At 41.1% G+C, this 27643-nt stretch overlaps 1 protein-coding gene and 1 long non-coding RNA gene across 3 annotated transcripts; one reads left to right on the plus strand and one right to left on the minus strand.

The window, feature by feature from the left end:
• The first annotated feature begins 217 nt into the window (after window positions 1-217).
• Serinc3 (serine incorporator 3) lies at window positions 218-27643 on the plus strand. Of its 2 annotated transcripts, XM_010631460.3 has the most exons (10): window positions 218-395; window positions 10723-10884; window positions 11725-11918; window positions 16123-16202; window positions 17643-17780; window positions 20094-20263; window positions 21081-21171; window positions 22138-22318; window positions 26073-26300; window positions 27389-27643. In XM_010631460.3, exons 1-10 carry the CDS (start codon window positions 357-359, stop codon window positions 27525-27527), a joined length of 1422 nt encoding a protein of 473 aa, XP_010629762.1. In that variant the 5' UTR covers window positions 218-356; the 3' UTR covers window positions 27528-27643. The 2 variants fall into 2 exon arrangements, with proteins under 2 accessions (XP_010629762.1, XP_010629763.1); XM_010631461.3 differs by lacking the exon at window positions 10723-10884 and having other exon boundaries at window positions 219-395; window positions 27389-27642.
• LOC117287226 lies at window positions 17678-24012 on the minus strand. Its single transcript, XR_004518442.1, has 2 exons — window positions 23972-24012; window positions 17678-17814 (listed from the first exon to the last, which is right to left on the minus strand). It is a non-coding gene; the product is annotated as an uncharacterized LOC117287226 (long non-coding RNA).

Genomic DNA, 27643 nt, shown 5'->3' on the forward strand with positions numbered 1-27643 from the left:
AGTTTAGATGTGCACTTTTGTGCCAATCTCCACACAGGAAGGAATCTAAACAAATAAACGCCAAAGAACGAACCCTTGAAACCTCCGGCAAACCGTGGCTGATTTAACCCCGCCTTCCTCCCCTGATGAAGGTTTAGCCCCGCCTTTCCTTTTACCAACCAATGAGAGGTGCCCTCTAGGCACCACAAGCCAGGGCGGTGGGCGGGGCCACGCAATGACGCCTGCCGCGTGTCCTGCGTACGGTGGGCTGTGTTTCCGGCCTGAGAAGCCTTCGGGTTTCTGGGGCGACGCCTCAGCTAGCAGTTACAGCCGAGCTAGAAGCTTGCGGACCAACTACCTCCATCTCCAGCGTCACCATGGGGGCTGTGCTGGGCGTCTTCTCCTTCGCCAGCTGGGTAAGTTTGGATTCCTGTGTCCTCGGAGGACCTGCGGTTCGGGGAAGGGCGATAGGGAGCCTCAAGTGCGGATCCGGGCGGGCCTAGGCTCCAGAGCCCTCAGGGAGACAGACTGGGCTGTGGGTTGCAGAGGTCCCAGGGGTCCAGGCCCACGTGTGCCTTGTCCCCGGGAGCAGTCCAGCGTCTCGCCCTTTGCGTTAGTGCGGGGCCCAACCGCCATTGTTTACAACTCTGATCGCCCCGCCCCCGAGAGCCTTCCGGACTCCTGGTGCCTCCGGAGGTGGACAGGGACCAAGGACTGAGAACTCCCGCTGCTTTTTCTGTTCGTTTTGAAACATTTTTTAAAGTGCTGTCTTTTGGAGCAGCCCATGTGGCTCACTCGGAAGGCTGAGGCAGGAGAATCGCCCTGAGTTCGAGGCCAGCCTGGACTACATCGTAAACGCCCCCCCCGTCTCAAAAAAACAAACAAACCAAAAACGAAACCAAAACCAAAAGACCGTGGCGTCATTTAATTTAAGGTGGCTTGAGTAATATTTTAATTCCGCAGCGCAGGTTTTGCCAAAGCTATGGAGTGGGATTTAACGAAGCCTTGCTACAGCTCTGGTATGTGGCTTATTCAAAATTGGAAGCCGTGACCTGACATTGTGGAGAACCTATACAAGGCATTTATCTGTGAAGTTTAACACTTTAGCCTTCCTCCCCATCGAGAGCTGTTTGAGTGTGAAGTAAATAAAGGAGTTGAATCATTTTGTAAATGGTAAACATTTTAAAAAGGAAATTTTAGGGTCTATGACAGAATATACTAAATTCCCTCATATATATACACATATATACACACACACACTGGAGTTTTGGGGCAAAAGCCCTGACTTTGGTGTGCCCGGCGGAGCAGGCTTCCCCTTTCTGTGATACCAGTCGTTAATAGTGACAGGCAGGAAAGGAGCTTTAGTCAGTATGGCCACGCTGGGAAGTACAGATAACTTTATAGAGGCTCAAGGTCTGTCTTTTAGAAACCAACAGAAGCCTTGTGGTGTTCTGGAAAGGGAAAAAAGGCATGGAAGGGTTTGGGTTTGCATAGCTATGCTGGTCTAGAAGTGGTGGGTATCTCAGGCATGGTTCTGGGAGACTCGGCCATCTCCTGGGGCAGTGGATGACTGCTCTAGCTTTGGGGGACAGCCTCAGTTCCTGTGTTGAAGTGTGTGTGCTGGATTGAGGGAGTGGTGATCTTATGGACTGGTGTGAGAGGCTCTGCTATTACTGGGATCCGAGGTGGCTGCAGGTTTATTAGGACAGTGACTGAAAGCTTAAAAGCATTGCCTCCAGTGGGTCTGAAACTGGACCTCCTAAAAACTGGCAATTGGATGTCCAAGCAAATTCTGGAAATTACTTTTACCTTGTTTGCCCCAATCTTGAAAGGGAATAAAAGAGGCTAGGTAAATTTAGAGTGATATCTTTTGTGTATAGATACTCCTTAAGTGATTAACATGCCTACCGCAGAGTCCAGCAGGGATCTGACCCAAAATTTTGAGATAAGGGAGATACAAAGTGAAGACAGCTGGGCACGCCTGTAATCCCAGCACTCAGGAGGCTGAGGTAGGATCACTTCAAGTTTGAGGCCAGCCTGGTCTACATAGTGAGGTCAGGGCCAGCCTGAACTACAAAGGGAGACCCTGCCTCAAAAAACCAAAACAAAACAAAAAGTGAAGACAGAAATGCCAGACTTTATCCTGCTTTTAGTCAATTTTGAACATCTGTAGGCCCAGCTTTTAGGTCCCTGTTACATGAGGAACTTGACTCCTTGAAATCATTTCCTAATTCCCCAACTGATGAAATTGACCAAGGATTCAGCCTGAGCACATCCCGTGACATTTAATTAATTTAAATTAATTTTTTATAAACTGAATTTTTAACATTTTACCAAGTATCACTTTTTAGGGATATCATGTGTCTTTTCTATTGTTGAGGCAAAATACCTGGCACCCAAAGTTAAAGTGGAAAGATTTATTTAGCTCATGGTTTGTAGAGGTTTCAGTCTGATCAGCTGGCTTCAAGGCAAGAGCGGCAGCCTGTGGCAGAGGGGTAACAGTACATGGCAGCAGAAGACAGCAAAACCAAGGGAAGCTTAACAGCATCTCCCTGCCCCTTTTATCCAGACTACTAGGATTAAGTACCAGACCAGTCAGTACATTGGTTTAGTAATCACACACCCTTAATCCCAGCATCACACACTATAGATTCAGCCACCTCTTGAAAAGCCACTGTGACCATTTGAGGCTTTGGGGGGACATCTAGACGCAAACCATAATGCCATGTATTTTCCATCCTTGAATATAGTTGATCTTAGAACATTGAATCATTAGAGGTACATTGAGTAGTGTCTTTCTAATTTTTCTGATCTTGCCCTAAAGAAATATATTTTAGGGCTGAGGATTTAGCTCAGTTGTTCCAGTGCCTGCCTCGCAAGCACAAAGACCCAAGTTTGATCCCTGGTGACCCCCCCAAAATATTTTTTTTATAATTTTTTTACATAGTTGGTCTGATGCACACAAAGCCTTATGAAATGATTCTTGTATTTTCTGTCTACTGTGCAATTTTTCTTCTGTCACATGAAAGAAAAAATGGTCTAAGCATAGTGGTGCAGTTTTGGAGCAAACATATCTTTCCTATCCTGATAACCTGAAACTTAAGTTTTGGCTTTGATTTGAGGTTTTAATTAATTCCATTCAAGCATTTATAGTGATAAAGCATTTAAAATTTTTTTTCCAGCTTTAATTGAGTTTATTGGTACATTTTAGGGATACAGTACAGTTACATTCATTGTTGGGATCTTGTACCTCTACATGACAAGTCTTGATTCTCATTTTTTCCCCATACCCCTGCCCTCCCTTCACCCTCTCCTCCCCTCCCCATCTACAAACACTTTATTTCCATCTTTTCATTATCTCACATTTTTTTCTTTTCCCTTATTACCCTTCCCCTACCCATCTCACCTTCCCTACACCTTTAGCTCTTTTCTTCCCATTTCTAAATGTCAGTAACCTTATTAGGATCTTATGTATTATTGCAGATTATTCACACCAGAGAAACTATTCGGTATTTACACATGTGTGACTTATTTATTTCACTTAGGAGTATATCTTCAATATGTATCTATTTTCTTATGAATGAATCTATTTTCTCATTCTTTATGGCTGAGTAATATTCCATTTTATAGAAAAACCACATCTTTATCCAGTTTCCAACGAAGCATTTTAAATTTTATTAATCATTTGTTTAGTAGGAACAGCAGGGAGTTCAGAATACTGCACCACAGAGTGAAATGAGTGAAAAAAATACTAGAAAAGGAAACAAGAAAGACAGCAGGGGGCTGGTAGTATAAGACCTAGGGCCTTACTTCCACTCCGAGGAGCTTGAACAGCCGAAAGGGCCTCCAAGATGCAGGGCTTGTAGCCCAGCTATTGCTTCAGGAGCTTGACGAGCAGGGAGAATCACCGAGGAAGGAACACACCAGACTAGTTTTAGTCTGGCCAGAAGGCACTCCCGGAGCCAAGTAACTGAGAGGCATCAGCTCAGAGGCTTAGGCTGTTTTTATAAGGGAATAGGCAGGGTGTGGGGTCTATACTCAAAGCATGTAGGCAGGGGGCAAAGGTTAATGGTCTGCTAGTCTGTGCTGGTGGTCAGCAGTTACATAGTGGCAGTATTCTGCAGTACTAGGTCATGTGTTGATGGTTAACAGTTGCGTAAAGAAAGTCCCAAGGTTTTCAAAACATTCCTTCCCCACAGACAAGGAGTGAAACAATCTTATGTATTTACCCAGAACTACTAAAGGTTCACCTGTTAATTTACATGAATCACAGTTGAGGCTAGGAATTTAGGATTACAAAGTTATGCAGTCCCACAGGAGCATGGCTGAATGGTAGCCTGCTTACTTAGCATTGTGGGTGTCCTGGGTTTGAACTTCACCATTGCATTACAAAAGGCAGGGAACAAAATCATGGAGATATTCATTATATGGTCTTATGGGTGTTATGTTACGTGAGTGTGTGCTTTACATGCCAGGAGCGAAGCACGTGCTAAGCCTGTGCTTGTACCACTGAACTACATCTCCAGCACTACAGGTTTTTAAGGACTTTAAGTGATGTGAGAAGCCAGTAGAGTGATCTTATTATAGACAGCTAAGTTAGGTAAGAATAATATAGACAGGGCTAGGCCCTTGAGGGAATCAGTGCAGGGGATAAAATTACATTACAACTGTGGCTACAGGTGCATCCATTAAAGGCCCAGCCTTAAGATAAAGATGGTATGGCCAGGCCTGTATGCCTTCCCAAAAGATAAGCAGTCTACAGTACTATAATTGGTACTACCTGGTCCGATAAAGTCTAGATAGACAAAAGTCACCCAGGTGGGTTACCAGGACCTCCTGATTCATCTCTTCCTAAAAAGGTCCTTGTTCTTTCTGCATACTCTTGTTACATGACCTGCTTCCCCATTGGATTAATATTAACTAAACAGCTATACTTGTAATCTTACTGTTGATCATAGTTTTGTTTTTTTTTTTGTTCCGGGGATTGAACTCAGGTCCTTGCGCTTATGACGCAGGCCACCGAACCACTGAGCTAAATCCCCGGCCCTGTTGATCATAGTTTTGACCCACATTGTATCCACCTTGTGATTTTGCTCTATAAAACTTCCTTTGTAAAGTGGGATTTGTGGCAACCCACTTTTGGGTCCTCTTGTCTCTCAACAGGAGTTTTGCTCTATAAAACTTCCTTTGTAAAGTGGGATTTGTGGCAACCCACTTTTGGGTCCTCTTGTCAACAGGAGCCTTAATAAATATTTCCTATTCTTAACTTTTCTTCCTTAGAATTCATTCTTCAGTTTATGAGCTCAGCGTACTTGATATCTAGCAGGTTTAGCATTACATTTATTTCCCCTATACCGATCTGCCTCTTTGGTTTTGTTTTTTTTTTTTGGTGGTAATGGGAATTGAGCCTAGGGCCTTTGCACCAAGTTACATCTCCAGCCCTTTTTATTTTTTATTTTTATTTTGAGACAGGATCTCAGTTACTGAGTTGCCTAGACTGGGCTCAAATTGTGGTCCTCCTGTCTCATCCATCCTTCCAGAGTGCTAGGATTACAGGCATGGGACACCACACCAGCCCTGACCCGTGTTTTGATAGAATTGGTTCTGGTTGCTGTGTAAGGGATTAGATTGTAGAAGAGCAAGAGTAACGTAAGATAGGGAAGGAAATGCCTTCTCTACTGCTATGCCCAGTCCTTCAGCGAGACCCTTACCCAAGACACGACATGGTGATAAAATCCAAACAACTTTATTTTGCCGGCTGGGACCTACCCTCCAGTGGAATTGACCATGGAGTCAGGTCCCAAGATGAAATTGAGTACAGTTTTTGTATTTATAGGAAGGAAAAAAACCAAAAAAACCCTTACCCCTTGCTCCCCCTCCCCTTTACCTCAGTGTAAAATTTTTTTTATCTAAGCCTAAAGCACATCTACAGAAGCAAAAAGGAATGCACAGTTAAAACATCTGGGACATCTGTTATGATCAGTTAAAGGCACCTCCTGTTTTCTCAACCAGAATAGCATGAAATGCTTTAGCTAGGGAGTGGGTCTTCTCACAGGAAAATTCCTGAGGACATCTGTTATGATCAGTTAAAGGCACCTCCTGTTTTCTCAACCAGAATAGCATGAAATGCTTTAGCTAGGGAGTGGGTCTTCTCACAGGAAAATTCCTGAGCTCAGATGGGGATCACATAGTACCTCTGGCAGGTAAGCCTCATAAACCCTTCTTGCTATGTCAGTTTTATGGTAGCCACAAGCACACTTTGTGGTCTCTAAAGGCAGGTGGGTTTTTCCCAGAACAATCTTGAGGTTACACAGAGGACAAGCTAAGCCACCAAAAGGTGGGTTTTAAACAAAATGGAGTCTTTTATGTCAACCCAGGTTTCTTGCTACCCTCTTGGGTGCTGGAGTCTTGGGAGTTAAGCTGACTAGTGACAGATTAGCAAAAGAAAAAAAATAGTGTACTTATTTAAAAAATTTTTTCCATAAAAGAGTTTATGTATGCAAGATGCATAGAGCAATGCTTGGTGATGAGTAACTCACAGGGGTGGTTGGAATTTTTGGCTTAGAAGAAAGGACGGGGAGAGAAATAGGTTTCTGTGGAAAGACCAAATTATATACTTTATGTATAAAGGGGACAAGGTCTTGCTACGTAGTTCAGGCTGTCCTTGAACTCACTGTATATCCCAGGTTGGGCTTGAACTCATGGCGAGCCTCCTGCCTCATCTTCCAAAAGACAAATAGTTTTTTTTTGGTACTGGACATTGAATTTGAGACCTTGCGCCTGTGAGGTAGGTGGCGGAACCACTGAGCTAAATCCCGGCCTCAAATATATGTATTATTAAGGGAGCACAGATGATATTTTATTTTATTTATTTATTTATTGAGACAGGGTCTCACTGTGTAGTTGAGACTGACCTGGAACTCACTATGTAGCCCAGGCTGGTCTAAACTCAGTGTTCCTCCTGCCTCAGCCTCCCAAAAGAGTGCTGGGATTACAGGTATGTGTCTGGCTGATATTTTAGAAGGATAAGTAGGAGATAAAATTTGTGATAATGTTTGTTTAAACAGGTGTGAGAAGTTATTTTTCCATGGCCTTAAATCTTTCTTGCAAAAAAAAAAATTATGATAACCTTATTTCCCAGGATTTGCTGCTTTTATTCCCAGTGATAGAGGGGGAATAGATGCAACTCTCAAAACCTGCTAGATATCTGAAATGTGAATTTGTGATCTCTAAAATTAAAGAATAAATTCTAGGAACTGTAAGACTTAAAAGTCTCACTTCCACTCTCTCCACGGAGCGCAAACAGCCCAAAAGGCCTTTGCAATGTTGGGCCCTAAAGCCCAATGAGGCTCTGTGAGCGCTATCGAGGAACGAGAAACCCAGGAAGGAACACACCAGGCTAGATGGTAAAAGACCTTTATTAGTCTGGCCAGACGGCACTCTCAGAACCAAGTGGCTGGCTCAGAGGCGCCTAGCTCAGGGGCTGAGGTCCTCTTATAGGGAGTAAAAGAGGGGGTTAACATTTTTGGGCTCACAGACAGGGGACAAAGGTCTGCTGACTTGAGCTGGTGGTCAGCAGTCACATGCTCAAAAGTCACATATTGATGAGTGACAGGTACCACCCATAGGATGTCTCAAAGGTCACCAAGACACTCCGGATGAGCAAACAGTTTGTCAATTAACTTGGGGCTCTTTGTCTGGAGTCTCTAATTTACAGGTAGATTCAGATCCGGACTTCAAACAATACAAGAGTGATACACATTCTTAGGCCAGGGCTGGAACAAAGGTCGGGGCTGTGGCTCAATGGGAGGGGTTCAGGACACTGTGTCCTAGGCCCTTTGCCATTTAGCAAGGGCTTGTAATTTAGGTCCCACAGGAACAACAGAGGTTAAGTAGGAAATATTTGGGAGAAAGATAGCTTCTGAGAGGAGGGGGACCAGAAAGTGGTTCCCCCCCCACCCTGCTTCCCAGAGGTGTTTTTATTGAGCAAAGCCATAAAGTAGGACGGGTTCAAGGTGGGACTAAACTATAGTCAACTAGTAAGATTACAAGTACAGTCGCTTAGGTTATATTGATCCAGTGGGAAATCCCAATGTGAGTCAAAACTATGACTATCCAGTAAGATGACAAGTATAGTTGTTTAGATAATATTGATTAAATGGAGATCAAATGGGGAAGCAAGTCTTGTAGACCAAACAAGGATTTTCCGCAAGGGAGGTGGGTCAGGAATCTTCCTGGAAGGGGTGGGTTAAAATCTTGGTTTCCCCAACCAGATATTTATTTAGAATACCAATTGCCGGGCGTGGTGGTGTGCGCCTGTAATCCCAGCACTCGAGAGGCTGAGGCAGGAGGAACATTGTGAGTTTAGACCAGCCTGAGCTATGTAGTGAGACCCTGTCTCAAAAAAAAAAAAAAAAAATCAATAGAATACCAATCACTGCTATTAGTCTTTAGGGGAAGCACTCAGATGTAGTACTTTCTCTTTTATAATGCTGGCCTTCTGTGAATGTGTCTTGATTGTCCTCCCTGTTGGCTCCTCCAGGGCAGGCCTTGTCAAACTGCTTGCATGATAATTAATTTATCTATCTACCGTAACAGGAGGGAAGTTCTGATGAGGTTCACATGCTTGTGTGGGGACAGGACCCAGGGGCTTCACACTGAGCTGTATTCCCCCAGACCTGTTGATTTTATATTTTGAGACAGGGTCTCACTAAGTCACTGAGTTTCCCAGGCTGGGTTCAAAGTGGTGATCCTCCTGCATCAGCATCCTAGAGTGCTGGGACTACAGGTGTGTGCCACAACACCTTGCTTTTTTTTGGGGGGGGGCGTCGTTGCTCGGGATGGGACCCATGGCTTCTGCTGAGGCTTTGTGCTTGCTAAGAAATTGCTATACTAGTGAGCTACACCACCAGCCTAAGAAGGCCTGTACCCTGTGTCAGTTGAATCTCAAATGCCTTTACTTTAAAATAATCTTTAAACTACTTTAGGAGTTCCAGACCAGTCTCTGCAAAAAGATAGGAGCTATTGTATTGAATCAAGATGAGAATTGTTAGGGCCAGGGATTTAGCTCAGTGGCACCACGCCTGCCTCACAAGCTCAAGGTCTTAAGCTTGATCCCTGGTACCAGAACAAACGTGTATAGTTCGTTGGCATTTAGTAATTCAGTATTATGCTACCATTACATCTTTTTTTGTTTGTTTGTTTTTTGAGACAGGGTCTCACTATGTAGTTGAGGCTGACGTGGAGCTACACAATGTAGCCCAGGCTGGTCTTGAACTCACAGTGATCCTCCTGCCTCAGCCTCCCAAAGAGTGCTGGGATCACAGGCATGCACCACCTTGCCCGGCCCTACCATTACATCTTAATTCCAGAACATTTTCATCACCCTAGAGCAGTGTTGGCAAACCTTTTAGAGCTTTCAGTGATGATAAACAGCTGGCGACGGCCCATATGCCATAGGTTTGCCACCACAGCCCTGGAGGGAAACCTTCGTTCCCATAAGCAGTCACCCCCACATTCCTCTCCCTGGTCATCTTTGTGTTTTGAGTTAATCTGTTTTGGATATTCTCTATAAACAGAATAATACAATATGTGACCTTCTGTTTCTGGCTTCTTTCACTTAGAATGGTGTTTTTGAGGTTCACCCATGTTGTACCATGTACCATACTTGATTGCTTTATATGCCTTAATAATGAGAATGCTGCATTTACTTATACCATCTTCTCAATTAATGGATGTTTGAGTTACTTCCACTTTTGGTGATTGTGTGGTGCTGCTCTGAATGTTCATATATAAACTATTGTTTGAATAATGGCTTCATTTCTTTCTTTTTGTTTGTTTGTTTGTTTTTTTGAGACAGGGTCTCACTATGTAGTTGAGACTGACTTGGAACTCACTGTGTAGCCCAGGCTGGTCTCAAATTCACAGCGATCCTCCTGCCTCAGCCTCCCAGGTGCTGGAATTACTGGTGTGCACCCCCACGCCCAGCTTGCTTCATTTCTTTTGAGTATATGTATTTAGGAGGAATAGCTGGATTATATAGTAATTCTGTTTAGTATTTTGTGGAACTTCCGATTACTCTTAAATGGAGCTAGATGACTTGCTAGCAAAGTTTATAAGAGGGTTTCCAGGTAATGTTGCTTTGTGCTGTAACACCAGCTTTGGTAACAAGGCTTAGTAAACAGTAAGTGCAGTTGGGTTTGCATTCTTTTATTGTTTTAACACAAAATATGCTGCCTGTGAGTGTAATGTGTATTGGACTTTTACTGTGTTCCAGGCACTGTGTTAAATGCTCATTTAATATAGCAAGCCTGAGGGAGGGAAATTCTGTTATTATTAAATCCATTTACAGATGCAAAAATTGGGTTAGCCATTCGTGGTGGTACGTGCCTGTATCCCAGCACTCAGGAGGCTGAGGCAGGAGGATCACTGTGAGTTTGAGGCCAGCCTGGGCTACATAGTGAGTTCAAGGATAGGCTGAACTACACGGTATGACCGTATCTCAGAAGAAAGAGAAGGTGGGGGGGAAGGAGAGAGGGAGGGAGGGAAGAAATTGGGTTAGATTGTATAACCTCCTAAAATAAAATGGCAGAAATAATATTGACTCAGAGCCCATACTTTAACTACATAATTTTTTCATTTGAAATTGTCAACTTTGTGAAATTTGAATTTGCCTCATTTTCTACTCTCTGATATCTTTGCAGTAAAGGTGATCTCATGCAGCCCGGGGTGTTCTTATTACAGGTTCCATGCCTCTGTGGCAGTGCATCATGCTTGCTGTGTAGTTGCTGTCCCAACAGTAAGAATTCCACTGTGACTCGATTCATCTATGCTGCAATTCTCTTCCTGGGCACAGCTGTGTCCTATATCATGCAGATAAAAAGTATAGAAACTGAGCTGAAGAAAGTAAGTAGAAGTAACAGTGCCCGTTATTTTTATTAGATTTTACGATATTTGTTTTATAATTGTTTCTAACAGCCCAGCGAAAACATTTTTTCTGTGGTTTGGATTGGCCCTGACCACACATGTAGCCCAGGCTGGCCTCAAACTCATGATCCTCTTGTCTCAGCCTCCCTAATACTGGGATTACAGATGTGTGCCACCATGCCCAGGAAAGAAAAAGGAATTCCAGAATTGAATTTCATGATGCATGCCTGTAATCACAGCTACTCAAGAGGCTGAGGCAAGAGGATCACAAATTCAAGGTAAGTGGGCAGTTTGACAAGACTTTGTCTCAAGATAAAATTTTGAAAAGGCCTGGGGTTGCAGTTCCACGCTCTCTTGGTTCAGTCTCTAGTATTAGGAGATTGCGGGTGGGGTGTGATCCCAAGGCATTTTCTTTGCATACAGGTTTAAACTTTAAAGCTATACTAGTCCTTACCTTTGGACAGAAAGAGGTCCGTTGTAGCTAGAAAGTCTCATAGGGGAATTTAAGACAAGTTCATTAGTATGAAAGTTAAAGGAAGACACTTTTTCTTTGGTACTGGGGATCGAACTCAGGACCTTGTGTTTTCAAGGCAGGTGGTGGAACCACTGAGCTAAATCCCCCAGCTCTAGGACACTTAATTCTTGAATGCAAATGTTTATCCTATCTGGTAACAAGATTTAATCAATTAAAAGTCAGAGAAAAGTCTTTGCAGTTGTTGAAGTGGTCAGTTCTATAAATCCAGGTCTTCCTATAGTGAGATTGAATCTTTGATTAATGTGGATATTCCCCTCACATTGAAATTGTTGTTTTTCCCCTAGATTCCTGGATTCTGTGAAGGGGGATTTAAAATCAAAGTGGCTGATTTAAAGGTGGATAAAGATTGTGATGTGCTGGTTGGTTATAAAGCCATATATCGGATCAATTTTGCATTGGCCATCTTTTTCTTTGCTTTGTGTTTACTCATGTTAAAAGTAAAAACAAGTAAAGACCCCAGAGCAGCAATACACAACGGGTATGTAAGATTGTTTATTAATTGGTTATGTTGTAGTGTGATTCCTCCTCTCCTTCAGTTAATTTTTTAAAAAATTTATTTTTATTAGTACATGTTTGCAGTACGTAATAATTATAAAGATTATATTCATCATGGGACATTGGTATATATACATAATACATCTTAATTCTTTTTATGTCCCCTTCCCCTTAGCAGTTAACCATTCAGTTGAAAGCAATGAAATATTTGTATAAGTGGTCCAGATGTATATCTGATTAATTACACATGTGAAATTTTCACCATGCTGGTTCTCTGAGTTTCCCAAACTTAACCCACCCCACTGTGGCAGGTTTGCTAGTACCCATTGCAGAAAAAGAATTTTCGGGACATGCTGGAAAGAGGCATGATTAGGCTCTGCTAAGCAAAGACAGAGTAGCACACACTGAGCAGAATATTTATTACAAAACAAAAGCAGAAAGTAGCCTTTATTTAAAGTTTTTTATTTATTTAAAGTGAAAGCAAACAGCTTACTGGTTGTTTAACCTGGGAGGGGACTCAAATGAGTTGCAAAATGGACTCCCAGTTTAGTGCTTTTGTCCTCAGAAAATTACTGGCTTGCTCACATTATCAGCGTAAGCACAATAGAAACATTCTTTAGAAGGATATGGCTACCTTGTTCCTGGGCAAGAAACCCACCAGTTCAATGAGGCCTTTGTTTGTTGAGCTCCAGGTCCCTGGCCTTGGTCATTGATGTGTCCTTCACCGGATCTTTTAATTCTTCTTTTGGCTTTGTCTTTTCCTGGCCACCTGTACTTCTCTTTGCCAAGACCCTGCTTACCTTCAATACGTACACGTTGAGAACCTCTGAATAGATAATGCTACCCAAAACCTTAGAAAGCAGAATGCAAGCCCAGCCATGCCTGCAGAGGGCTCTTGGTTCATTTTTCCCAGGTCTCTATCCTCCCTACTATTGACTCTGGGCTGTCTTGATCTCAGGGCCAGGCCCTTCTACCTTATTTTATTTTCTTTCTTTCTTTTTTTTTTTTTTTTTTTTTTTTTTTTTTTTTTTCTTTTTCTTTTTTGATACCGGGGATCAAACTTGGGTATTTATGCTTGTGAGGCAGGCAGCAGAACTACTGAGCTAAATCCCCGGCCTACTTTCTTAACTGAGTCAGTTTTTATGACCTTCAGCTGTGTCCTGGAAGTTGGAAGTTACAGTCTTCCTTACAAAGTATAGTTGTTAGTTATGATTTCCTTATGTCCTTTATACTTACCTTGAATTGTTTGAGTGTCATTATCTTTATTTCTTTTTTTGAGATGGGGTCTCGCTGCATAATTCAGGCTGGTCTTGAACTTACTGTGTAGCCTAAGCTGGCCTTGAATTCGTGGGGATCCTGCTGCCTCAATCTCCTGAAGTGCTGGGACTATAGGCATGTACCTGCATGCCCAGCTAATGTCATTTTCTCTCTGTTCCCCCTTCCCTCCCCCCTCTCTTTTCTTTCTTTGTAGTGGGGATCGAACTCATGTCCTTGAGCTTGCAAGGCAGGTGCCAGAACTACTGAGCTAAATCCCTAGCCCCCCCTTTTTTTTCTTTGAAACAGGGTCTTACTATGTAGTGTAGGCTGGTTCTGGATAGCCCAGGCTGACCTCTTCAGCCTCCCGCATGCTGGGACTACAGACGTGGCAGCACCACCTTGGTTCAGTGTCATTTTCAGTTGGAGCCTTGTAACATGGGGTGGTGGTGGTGAACCTGTGTCACACATGCTGCAGCAGGCTGTTTGTATCACTTAAAGCTCTAAAAGGTTCGCTATGGCTGATATAGGGGATAGGGAATCTTGTTTTTTTAAAATACTTTTGCTTCAGGTATCTAGATTTTTAGGGAGCACCTTTCAAACAAAACACTATGCAAGGCACTGAAGGGAGTTTTGTAAATTTTGTATGTATTATAACCACCCTTAATAGATATAGTAAAGAAGAGATAAATTAACATTGGCTGAGATCTCTCAGCCAGCGAGGATGGAGCTTGAAGCTAGGTCTTTCAACTCCAAAGCTTGATAACATTTTGTCCTGCCATACAAGGCAATTATTAAATAAATGGTGCTTAGAAAATTGGATATCCATACTCAGAAGATTGAGTGAGAACCATATATCTCTTTATGCACTAAATTAAAATAAAAATGGATCAAGGATCTAAATTTTAAAATAAAATTTTAAAACAGACAATCTGCTGGAAGATGAAATAGGTAAAACTCTTGAAGACAGGTGTAGGCAAGGACTTTCTGAGCAGAAACCCAATGGCATGAGAGATAATATTGAGAATCAATAAATGCGATTATATCAAATTAAAGAGCTTCTGCACAGCAAAGGAAACAACCAGTAGAGCAAAGAGACAACCTACAGAATGGGACAGAATTTTTACCTGTTATTTCTGGGGCAGAGCAGTAATATAAGAACTAAAAAAAATTAGACCTGCTAGAATAAAAGACATAGTCAAAAAATGGACAACTGAAATAAATCGACACTTCTCTGAAGTGCAAATGTCCAATAAATACATGAAGAAAGGCCCAGTGTTGCTGGCCATTAGAGAAATGAAAATTTTAAAACTACATTTTGTTCCAGAAAGAATGTCTGTCATCAAGAAATCAAATGATAGTGAAGGCTGCAGAGGGGAACAAGGAACACCTCTACATTGTTGTTGGGAGTGTAAGATAGTATAACCACTATGGAAATTAGTGTGGAGATTCCCCAGAAAAACTAAAAATAGAAATATTTGAAGCTGGGCATGGTGGCACACACCTGTAATCCCAGCACTCTTTGGGAGGCTGAGGCAGGAGGATTGCTGTGAGTTGGAGACCAGCGTGGTCTACATAGTGAGTTCCAAGTCAGTCTCAACTACATAGTGAGACCCTGTCTCAAAAAACCAAAAAAAAAAAAAAAATTTCATTTGACCCAGTTATTCCCATTCTAAGTATCTTTCTGAAAGATTCAGAGACATATCATGTGTTGCAGGGATACATGTATACTCATGTTTATAGCAGCACAGTTTACAATAGCTAAATTTGGGAAACAGCCTGTATGCCCGTCAACGGATGAGTGAATAAAGATAATGTGTTTATACAGAATGTGGAATACTACTCTGTCATAAAGATGAATTTAAGTCACTTGTAGGATGTAGGAAAATGGATACAACTTGAGACCATAATGCTGAGTGAGATAAGTCAGTCAGACAAGCTTAGATATTACATTGTTTTTCTTTTATGAGAAACGTGTGTGTGTGTGGAGAGAGAGCACACAAAATAGAAGATAAAGAGGGAACAAGAGGTAGAAGGAGGAAGAGGGAAGGGTGGAAGAGGGGAGGAAAGGGAATGGGGAAAAATGATGAAAAAAATTTATTTATTTATTCGTTTATTTATTTATTTATTGCGATACCAGGGATTGAACTCAGGCCCTTGCCACCTGCAAGGCCAGGCACAAGTGCCACTGAGCTAAATCCCCAGCCCCAAAATAGAACTTTTGAAAATGGGAAGGGAACAAACAGTTTTAAGGAGCACGGAGGGAGAAATAGTGTAGGGGATGAAATTAAAAGAAAAAGAAGATAAATTACATGCATGTACCAATCATAATCATTGGTAATCATAGTGATTATGTATTATACATACTTATAAAAAACAAAGCAGTTATTGAAGATTATGCACTGAAGGGTTGGTTCTGCTTTGCTAGTATTGAACTTGAGATTGTGGACAGTGATTTATATCCTGTATAAGTAAAGGATTTGGTGATAATCTAATAGTTAATAGCAAAAACTGTTAGAACTCCTTGTAATTCTAGAAAAATTCTTACCCTGAAGTGCTGAAATTAGGGAGATTCTTAAATTTACCTATTTCTTTCATTTTGAATGTAAATGACGTTTTTTTTTTTTTGGTACCAGGGATCATAAATGACTTATTTTCTGTGCTAACGTCCTTTGTGTGAAATACTGAATGAAATACTCAAGTCAAATGAAGAAATGGAGTTATCTTTATTAGTACATGTTTGTATTACATAACGATTACATTCATCCTGGGAAGTTGATATATGTACATAACACATCTTAATTCTTTTTACATCCCCCCTCCTCTCCCATTGGAATTGTTATTAAGTCTTTATTTTTGCATGTAGAAATTCATTTTTCTCAGTGTGAGAATGAAAATTAGCACTTGATAAATGCATTTTTATATTTTAACAGGTTTTGGTTCTTCAAAATTGCTGCCCTTATTGGTATCATGGTTGGATCTTTCTACATCCCTGAGGGCTATTTCACCTCAGGTATGGCTCAGAACTGAGGGATTAATTATAAGATGTACAAATTCTACAGGTGATTAACTTAGATGTACATTTCCATTAGCGATTTTGCAAACTGGCTATGAAATGGGATGGTATCCAGTTAAATGACTTGGTACTAATATCAAGACATTGATTTAAGTACGGGATACATTAATCTCATTTCTCGGCTTTTCTGAAACTGCATTTTAATCTTTTTCTAATATTTTAATACTTTATCATCTCAGTTGACAAAGTTTATTAGAGTTTGTCAGCATGAGGACTTGTAACTCCTGTGTGTTCCATAATCTCTTGTTTTTACCTGCTTGCTTTTTAATTTTTTTTTTCCTGGTACTGGGGATCGAACTTAGTTCCTTGCATTTGTGAGGCAGGTGCAGTGCCAATGAGCTAAATCCCTGGCTTTTTTTTTTTTGAGATAGGGTCTCACTATGTAGTTGAGACTGACCTGGAACTCACTATGTAGCCCAGGCTGGTCTTGAACTCAAAGTAATCTTCCTGCCTCAGCCTCCCGAGTGCTGGGATTACAGGTGTGCGCCACCACACGCTTAACCTGTGATTTTTAACATGGCATTGAGTGACAGCTGAGATTTCCACTGTGATCCTGATAGGGAAAACTTTTATAAATAGCAAAAACCTATAAAGTGTTACAGTGTAAAATGGCTTCTGCTGTCTCTAACAGCAGTTTGTTTTGTTTAGCTCAAAACTAATAGGCAGAAGGCACTAATTGCTGAATGAGGCATTTGGTCTTACCCTGAGATAACAGTCAAGGTCTTGAGCTCTGATGAGACTGGAGCCACCTGATCGTAAAAGTGTCTAAATGAAAGAACCCATTGCTAACTTTTGCTCCCCTGGCCCTGAACACTCCCTTTCCTATGGACTAGAATAGATAACTAAGCGAATCTTAAAGGTAAACTCCCCAACTGCAAAGAACTGCTAGTCTGGGCTGAAAAGATTAACTATTCTGTGACCGTGATTTGAACTGTGAGAATGAAATGTAACCACCCAAATGAAGTCAAGGCTGTGAAACTCTAGAAAAGGAGGAGTTGTAACCCAGTGCGTCGTCGATCCAGGCATGGCTTATGTGCTTATCAATGAGTAAATTTATTATTTTACTTCCATTCTGCTGCCTCTCTGTATGTCACTGACTGATTCCTTCTGTAACAATCCTCCCCATCCCCCAAAAAGTAAAGGAAAAGGCTTACAAAACCACCTGGAATATCAGGTCATAAACCTCCATTGAACCAAGCTAAAACAAGTTTTAAAAGGTCTGAAATCCAATAGAACCCTTCTCAGAAAATGCCTTTGAGATTGCAATTGTCATAGTTTTGCAGTATGCTGAATGGAAATCTGCTTCAAATGTTAAGATGGTTAATATTCTGCAGCCTTATTCCCGTGGTGAAGAATTTCTTTCTTCTTTCTTTATAGTCTTGTTTGTTGTTGGCCTGATAGGAGCCGCTTTATTCATCCTCATCCAGCTGGTACTCTTGGTAGACTTGGCTCACTCTTGGAATGAGGCATGGGTGAATAAAATGGAAGAAGGAAACCCCAGAGTCTGGAATGCTGGTAGGTATCTAAACCAGTTGTGGGAGCCATAGTGCTGCAGTAAGCAGGGTATACATTAAAATCGTCAGTGACTTAAATGTAATGTATAAAGCCAGGCGTGGTGGAGCATGCCTGTAATCCCAGCACTCGGGAGGCTGAGACAGGAGGATCACTGAGTTTGAGACCAGCCTGGGCTACATAGTACTTACAGCTTATTTAATGATGGGAAAGGATTGTATAGTTCTATTAGTGATGCCGTACTTAATTTTTTTTTTTAAGAGTAGGAAAAATTTACTGAGGGAAAGAATGCTTCATTCTCCATACTTCATTTTATTTTATGTTTTTGGTACTGGGGATTGAACTTGGGACCTTGTGCTTGCAAGGCAGGAGGCGGAACCACTGAGCTGAATCTCCAGCCCTTTTTTTTTCTCTTTCCTTTCAGTACCAGAGATAGGACAGACCCAGGCAGGGCCTTCACATTGAGCTATATCCCCAGGCCTTTTTTATTTTATTTTCAGACAAGTTCTCAGTAAGTCATTAAATTGCCAGGATGGCTTGAACTTGCAATCCCGTCTCATCTTCCCAGAGTGCTGGGAGTACAGGTGTGCACCACTGTGCCCAGGTTTTGTGTGTGTGTGTGTGTGTTTGAGTGTTTGAGCTAGGGACTTGCCATGTCATCCAGGCCAGCCTTGAAATGGTGCTCTTCCTGCCTCAGCCTCTGCTGGGATTGCAGGAATACAATATACCCAGCTTAGCTTAGCCTTCAACAAAAAAAAAAGTACTGTTTTTACTATAAACACAAATGACAGAAATTTGTAAAGAATGGAACTGGGGATATAGTTCACACATAGAGCGCTTTATATGCCCTGGGTTTCCTCCCCAGCACTGCAAAAGATTTATCAGAAACAAAACATGGAATTTTCTACCTCCCTGTAACCGATTTTCTTTTCTAGGTTACTAGACATTTGGATATTAATGCATATACATATTTTTGCATTGAAATGTAATTGATATTTTGGGGGGGTACTGGGGATCAAATGCAGGATCTTGCACTTACCAGACAGGTATGGCACCACTGAGCTACATCCCTGGCCCTTCATTTGAATGTAAACAGAATCACACTATATTATTTTATGACTTGTTCTTTTCACTGTCTTTATGATGAATATAGGTACGGTGTATTCATTGAACAGCTGCATGGCATTCCATATAATTCCACTGGTATTCCACAACACAATATACCATAATTTACTTAACCTTTACTCTGTTCTTGGTCACTTAAGTTGGTTGAAGTACCGTTTCAGTTTTGGACATTTCAGCTGGGAATCTCTTAAAAACCTTTACTTCTTTTTAGTATTGAGGGTTGAATCTAGGCCCTCACACGGAGCTGCATATCCCCAGTTGTTTTTAGTTTTTTGGTTTTTTTTTTTTTTTTTTTTTTTTTTTTTTTTTTTTTTTTTTTTTTTTTTTTTTTTAGAGAAATCTTGTATATTCAGATGAAAAGACATTAAACATGCAAAATCCTTTGAGATGAATACTGTAGGAAAGTAGTTTTCTCAGATGAGTCTGTGCTTTTTAACCAACACAGGCTTAATGTTGTGTATGTTCTTTTTTGTTCAGCTAACTACTGATTAGTCTTGTGAATAGAAAAGAACATTTCTGTAGACATTTGAAAATAGCAAATGAACAACTTTCCCAGCTCTGGGATAGTCTCATTATTTGTGATGGGAAAGAAGTTTAGGTGGCCAAGGGCTGCAAAGGAAAAACTGTTTTAAAAAGATGGCTGTTTTGTTTGTTCGTAACATCATCTTTGGTGTGTAGCTTTCTGCGACCTGTGCCATCTGAGAGCCCAGGAACCATCTAGGCTGCTGAGAAGAGTTTATGGTGCACATTAATTAGAACATAGTTGGCAGTTTACCCCAGCTGGAGTAGTAACACACTTGATTATTCAATTCATGAAACCAAATGAAGTAACCCAGGAAGTGAATTCACTTGCTTGGTCGGTTTTAGACTATGACATTAGAGATTTATGGAATTTTGCTGTAAATTACTGACTACCATAAGAGCAAATTAATGCATCTTCATTTTCATATAGAATAAAAGAAAAATTCATCTTTTTTTTGGATTTTTGAGACACGGTCTCATTATATAGTTGAGACTGACCTGGAACTCACTATGTACCCCAGGCTGGTCTCATACTCACAGCGATCCTCTTGCCTCAGCCTTCCAAGTGCTGGGATTATAGGTGTGCGCTACTACGCCTGGCTGAAAATTGGTCTTAATTGTAGAAATTACAATTCACACTGGTTTCACACTGGTTTCCCTGTTTTCCAGCTTTACTATGTGTTACAAGCTTGTTTTATATCTTGTCAATCGTCTCTGTTGGGCTGCTCTTTGCATACTACACCAAACCAGATGGCTGCACAGAAAACAAGTTCTTCATCAGCATTAATCTGATCCTTTGCATTGTGGTTTCTTTTATCTCCATACTCTCAAAAGTTCAGGTATGGTTATTTTCTGCTGTTTCCTCTGAAAAGTTTTTAAGTAATGCTGAGCTTAAACCTATGTAGCCTTTCAGTGAGTTTGTTTATGTTTACTCACTTAAATATTTTTCCATTTTGTGATACTCTTCATAGCAACTTAATAAAGGTGTTGAGTGCCAATATCGTAACTAGTTTCACTATCATTAAAGAAAGCTAGGTGACTTGGAAATACATAGTTCTTATAGAAATGTTTAAATCATGGGAATGATTCTGAGTAGCCAAGATTTTAAAAATGAAAAAGATGGCTGGTTTTAATATTTAAAAGCAAAATGCTCCTGTGTTTCATCTTAAAAGTGTTATATGTGGCTGGAAGTGTAACTTAGTGGGAGAATTCAGGCCTGCATTTGATCACCAGCATCAATAAATAATTAATAGACTGAAAAATTCCTGGAGTTTGAGGTATAATGTCTAGGTACCATCTCACCTTTTAAAAGAGAAAACTGAAAGAAGTGATGGATCATGTAGATAGGTAGTAGTGGTAGGGCTGAGTTTAGACTCTTGCCATTATATCAGGGACTAGGGAATCAGTGGCCCCGTGTCATACATGCGCACTTTTAGGATTATGAAATGCCTTAAGAACCGGTAGTAGATGCTTTGTTGTTCTTAAAGATTTTGTAGGCCAGCTCATACTAAAAGGTTACTTGTCATCTTTCAGCTATCAAACAAAATGGAAGGTTCTCCATTACTAACACACCAGTGAATCCCAGGGAATTACACTGGCTTTTAGAAAGTCAGCCCTTGGGATTTTTATGGCATTGTCTTCCTTTTGACTCCATAGGAACACCAGCCTCGTTCTGGCCTCCTGCAGTCCTCTATCATCACGCTGTACACCCTGTACCTCACGTGGTCAGCCATGACCAATGAACCTGGTAAGGGAACGTCAATAACTCATTTGATAAAAATAGAGAAGTATTTCTTTGGTGGGTCAAAAACTAGTAGTAGTATAAATGTGAAATGAATAGCAACTACACATAAATATACAGTGTTTACTGAAGGTTTGTAGATACTTTGTTTTATTCCCCATATCTCTTCTTAACTACTCATAGCTGGCAGCCTGAAGGACCACCTTCCTTTAGAGAGACTGGGTCTAGCTAGGACTGAGTCATACTGGTCAAGAGCTCTGGACACAGGTGACTTTGTTTTGGCCTTTTGTAGAGTTAATTGAGTTTTACTTAGGTGTCATAGGTTCTAACAAATAGCTAGAGAAAATCTCTTTTTAGAGCTATTATACAATTATTTCTCAGGATATCCTGTTAACTTTTTAAGGTATACAAAATTGCAGACCCCCACCCAGGAACAGTCTAATTTTTATTAAGTAACTATGTTTAAAGAAAACCAGGGGTTAGTGCCTGTATTAACCTTTGGCACTGTAGAACTAAAAAGATTTGACCTTTAAACCAGTGATGGCAAACCTTTTAGAGCTTTCAATGATACAAATAGCCCACTGTGGCACGTGTGCTGTAAGCTCACCACCACTGCTTTATTTTTATTTACTTATTATTTTTTAAATTTTTGGTACTGGGGATCAAACTCAGGACCTTGCACTTGCAAGGCAGGCGGTGGAACCACTGAGCTAAGTCCCTGGTCTAACCACCACTCTTTTAAACCATGAAACCAATGATATCACAATAGATATTTGTGAAATTTGATAGATAATGTTTCCTTTTTGGTCCTAAAACTAAATCACTGGTTGTGACACAAACGTTACCAACTGCTGAATTTCAGGTGTTTTTCAGCATAGCACGTACATCTGGACTGGATGCTGTGTAGGCAGCCTCAGATCCTCCTTGCTGTAGATGAGCTAAAACTAAGGCTGCACATGTTCCCCTTTTCAGACCGTTCCTGCAACCCCACCCTCTTGAGCATCATTACACACATCGCTGCACCGACTGTGGCTCCTACAAACACAACTGCTGTGGTCCCCACCTCAGCTCCGCCATCAGGGAATGGGCACTCTCTGGACTCAGAGAGTGTGTTGGGAGTAATTGTCTTTGTTATCTGCCTTGTGTATTCTAGGTAAGTTAAAAGGGATCTTGGTATAATAATCTTGTCAATGTTAATAGTGGAGTCAAGAGAAGCTATTTTGCTTTCAGAACCAGTGTGAGGAATTAAAACAACTGAGATATCTTTAATGAAAAGTCCTTTACTCATCTCATTTACTCAGTTTGGTATATTTTCTTAACAGTTCAGAAAATCATCTCATCAGATAATTCCTTCCAGTTACATACAGAGATGTCTTCTTTTTGTTGTTGTTGTTGTTGTTTTGGTTTCTTGAGACAGGGTCTCACTAGGTAGTTCAGCCTGACCTAGAACTCACGATAGCCCAGGCTGGGCTCGAACTCAAAGCAGTCCTCCTGCCTCAGCCTCCCAAGTGCTGGGATTACAGGCGTGCACCACCACGCCCGGCAAGAGATGTCTTCTTTTTATAGGAGGATGAAATCCTCTCTTTACGCTATGTAAACTAGAACAGTGGTTCTCAAAATCAAGTGGGTTATCTCTTCAGAGAAAAAATATTGGGGTTGGAGGTACAGATCAGTGGTAAAGAGTTTCCCTGGCATTCTCATGGCCTTGTGTTTGATCTCTAGCATTGCAAAAATTTTTTAAAAAAATTTTTTTAAAAAAAGGTTGTTTTCTGATGGTAATACATAATTCAGCTGTAGAATTTTTTTATCTATCCATCTATTTATATATATAGATATATCTGTATATATAATTTTTTCTTTTTTTAAGTTTCCAGGAAAAGAAAGAGGGCTGGGGAATGTAGCTTAATGGCACTGCCCCTGCCTGGCAAACACAAGGTCCTGAGTTCCATTTCTAGTACTGGGGAAAAAAAACTTTCCAGTTAACATGTTAACCATTAACACCCATCCTTCCATTTTTGTTGGTGCTTTTTGTACAATGGCAGATATTACTTTATTTATTTATACTGTATTTTGTTTTTTGAAACAAAGTCTCACTGTGTAGTTCAGGCTAGCCTTGAACTCACTACATAGCCTAGGCTGGTCTTAAACTCATGGCGATCCTCTTGCCTCAGACTCCATAGTGTTGGGATTCCTGGTGTGCATCACCACACCCAGCTCTACTTTGATAATTAAAAAATATAAAATTACCAAAATAGGCAAGGATAATTTTATATGTTAATAAAATAAGAGAAGATATGTATAAAGTAGGAGATGAAGGTATCTTTCCTCCATATCTTGTCCCACATGAGTAACATTTTGACAAATAATACTGTAAATTGCTTTCCTTTGTTAATTCTTTTTTTTTGTACCAGGGATCGAACCTAAGGCCCTTGTGCTTATGAGGCAGGCTCCAGAACCACTGAGCTAAATCCCCGGCCCTCCTTTTTTAATTCTATCTGTATCCCTGGATATAATTTTATATGTACATCATTTTATATCATTTGATATATAATTTTAAAATTAGGAACATACACTATAAATATACATATCTGAAATAGGAATTTGTGGATGGTTTTTCACATTATGTGTATAGATTAACTTAATTTGTGAAAAAGATTGCTTATGTTAGGTGCAGGGGAACCTGCCTGTAATGCCAGCTACTCTGAGGCTGAAGCAGGAGAAGCTGAAGTTTGAGGCTAATCAGGGCAATTTTGCAAGACCCAATTTCAAAACAGCTAGGGCAGGACTTAGGCATGATGGCACTCACCTGCAATGCCAGATCTCAGAAGGCTGAGGCAGGAGGATCACTAGTTCAAGGCCAGCCCAGGCTACGTTAATGAGAGCCTCAAAAACAAATAAAAACATAAAATGAGGGGTGCTCCTGGGGAAGTAGCTCAGTCATGTCTGAGGCCCTGTGTCTCCAAAAAGAAAAAATCCTTAGAAGGTGAATTGGCAAACTGTAGCCCTTGGGTTGGCTTCCAGTTTTGTCAGTAAAAATTTTCTAGCTCAGAGGTTTACTCCTCTGTTTCTCTGTTGTCTATGACTATTATGCTTTTGGCCTAACTTTTGTTGAGATAGAATTCATATACCATAAAATCCATTCCACTCACATAGCCAGTTCAGTAGGCTTTTAGTATTCACAGGGTTGTGCAACTATCATGACAATTGAAAAACATTTTTGAGGTGGGAGTGTGGTTTAGTAGTACAGTGCATGCCTAGCTCATGTGAGGCCCTGGGTTTGATCCCCAGCCACTCACAAAAAAATTCTGTTCCTCTGAAGTGTACCCACTAGCAGTCACTGCTATGAAAAATGCAGCTACTAATATTTGTGTGTAAGTTTTTGTGTGGTTGTATTGATAGGATAGGGCATGGTGATTGCACCCAGAACTTGCACATAAGCTACGAACTCCTTTTTTTATTTTTTGTTTGAGACAGGGTATCACTAAGTATTACCCAGACTGAGCTCAAACTCATGGTGCTCCTCCCTCAGCCTCCTAGATTGCTGGGATTACAGACACGTGCCAACACACTTAAAGTGGCTGTTTGTTTTTAGTTTTGTTAGATATATAGCTAGTGCTGGAATTTGTGAGTTATATGGTTAGTTCTTAACTTTTTGAGAAGCTGTCAGAATGTTTCTGGATTGGCTGCATTTATATTCTAGTCCTTTTAGCAGTGCATGACTTCTTTAGTTTTACCATCTCCTTATCATTCCGATGTCTTTTTTATTGTAAACACACAATAGGGGGTGTGATGTAGCATTTCATTTGGTTTTGACTTATATTTCCCTGATTACTAACAATAATGGGCATCTTTTCATGTAATTATTGGTCATTTGTATCATTTTCTGTAAAGAAATGTCTATTTAAATTTGTTTTTAAATTGGGTTGTCTTTGCCAGGTGTGGCGCACACTTGTAATCCCAGCACTCGGGAGGCTGAGGCAGGAGGATCGCTGTAAGTTTAAGGCTAGGCTGGACAACATAGTGTCTTTAAGCCCAGCCTGAACTACATAGTGAGGCCCTGTCTGAAGGAAGAAAAAAAGGATTATCTTTTTATTGTTTCTGTATGTGGTTTGAGGTAGGAGGTCCAACTTTCTTCTCCCTGTGAATAATTAGTTGTTCTGCTCTATTTGCTGAAAAAACTTTTTTCCCTCATTAAATTGTAATGGTATCCTTGACAAAAATCACTTGATTCATGAATTTTAAAAAGTTTAGGGCTAGGGATTTAGCTCAGTGGTTCTGGTGCCTGCCTTGCAATTGCAGGGACCTGAATTCGATCCTCCGTGCAAAAAAAAAAGTTTATTTTTGTGGTACTGGGGATTGAACTCGGGACCTTCACACTGAGCTATCTCATTTAGGTCTTTGTTTGCTTTTGGTAGTTTATAGTTATTAGTGTATTACTTTTTTTGATGGTATTGTAAATGAAATCAGTGTCTTTTAAGTTTTATTTCTAGTATATAGCAATACAATTGCTTTTTTTGGTGTGAGACAGAGTCTCACTGTGTAGTTCAGGTGGGCCTTGAACTAACTACATACCCCAGATTGGCTGATTGAACTAACTTGTGGCTATCCTCTTGCCTCAGCCTCCGAAATACTTCGGCTACAGGCATGTGCCACCACACCTGGCTTGCTTTTTGTATATTGATCCTGTATTCTGCAGTCTTGGTAAACTTTTTATTTTATTGTTTCTTTGAGACAGGGTCTCACTATGTAGTTGAGACTGACCTGGAACTTACTATGTCGCCCACGCTGATCTTGAACTTACAGCAATCCTCCTGCCTCAGCCTCCTGAGTGCTGGGATTACAGGCGTGTGCCACCAAGCCTGGCTAAGGCTTCTTTCTGATTTGTCTTCCTTGGGATCATTTTCCAGCATCCGCACTTCCAACCACAGCCAAGCAAAGAAGCTGACCCTCTCGGGGAGTGACAGCGTGATCCTTGGTGACACAACTGCCAGTGGAGGTGGTGACGAAGAGGATGGGCAGCCTCAACGGGTTGTGGACAATGAGAAAGAAGGAGTACAGTACAACTACTCCATGTGCCACCTGATGTTCTGCTTGGCTTCCTTGTATATCATGATGACCCTGACCAACTGGTACAGGTAGGAGGCATAGACAGAACATACGGAGGACCACTTAGCCCTTGCACTGCCTAAAAATCTTTAGCTATTGTCCTGACCACAGAGTCTCTTCTCTTACTCTTTGTTTTGGTACTGAGGATCGAACTCGGGTCCTTGAGTTTGTGAGGCCGGCGCTGGAACCACTAAGCTAAGTCCCCTGCCCTTCTCTTACTCCTCTTATGAAGCTGTGTTGGGTGCTCTTTTCTAAAATACTTTTACTTTTTTTTGTTTGTTTGTTTGTACTGGGTATCGAACTTGGGTCCTTGTGCTTGCAAAGCAGGAAGTGGAACCACTGAGCTAAATTCCCGGTCTTTAAAATACTTTTGATTTTGCCTCCTCTAGCATTAAAACCCAATTGGGATTCTTTGCAGTACAAATCATCTGGAGCTGAGTTGGGTTAAGACAGAAAATCGGGACGTAAAGCAGTCTACCCATCTTTGTTTACTAGTTTTCTCTGTGCGTAGATGTGGCCATTATCAGAGTATTCTGCTCAAAGTAATAATGCACTGAGGAAGGAGTTTCAAGGAGGCCATTTCAGTCTAGACTTCTGCCAGTAATTAGCCAGATATTCCTGAAGAACCTTGCACTAAGAATAGCTGGAGTCTTTTATGCTGAAGCAGAGTCCTATACTCAAAACAGCTAAAAAGAGCAACTTGCTTAAGTCTCCTACTAGAATCCTGTGCGGGTAACAATGCTACCCAGTCTTTGCTGGGAAGTTTCTTGGACTTGGCTGAGAGGAGCTGCAGGATGTCAATACCAGGTTCCTTTACTTTTTTGTTTGTTTGTTTGTTTTTGTTTTTGTTTTTTTGGTTTTTTGAGACAGGGTCTCACTATGTAGTTGAGACTGACCTGGAACTCACTATGCAGCCCAGGCTGGTCTCAAAACTCAGAGCGATCCTCCTGCCTCAGCCTCCCCCGAGTGCTGGGATTACAGGCGTGTGCCACCATGCTCAGCTCCTTTACTTTTTTTGAGACAGGATCTCACTATGTAGTTTGGCTGGCTTGAACTCATGGTGATCCTCCTGTCCCGGCCTGGCAAGGTTCCTTTACTTGATGTTCTTGATTTCTAGCCCTGATGCCAAGTTCCAGACCGTGTCCAACAAGTGGCCGGCCGTGTGGGTCAAGATTAGTTCCAGCTGGATGTGCCTCCTCCTCTATGTCTGGACCCTCGTTGCTCCACTCGTCCTCACCAATCGGGACTTCAGCTGAGCTCTGGTTCCCAAGGACTGCTGATGCTGAAGTTCATAAAGGTCACCTTTGCTGAAAACTCTTGTCCTTTTTTTTTTTTTTTTTTTTTTTTTTCTTTTCTTTTTGTACCAGGGATT

The sequence above is a fragment of the Fukomys damarensis genome, unplaced genomic scaffold (assembly GCF_012274545.1).
Source record: "Fukomys damarensis isolate Sample0158 unplaced genomic scaffold, DMR_v1.0_HiC HiC_scaffold_22, whole genome shotgun sequence".
Lineage (NCBI taxonomy): Eukaryota > Metazoa > Chordata > Mammalia > Rodentia > Bathyergidae > Fukomys > Fukomys damarensis.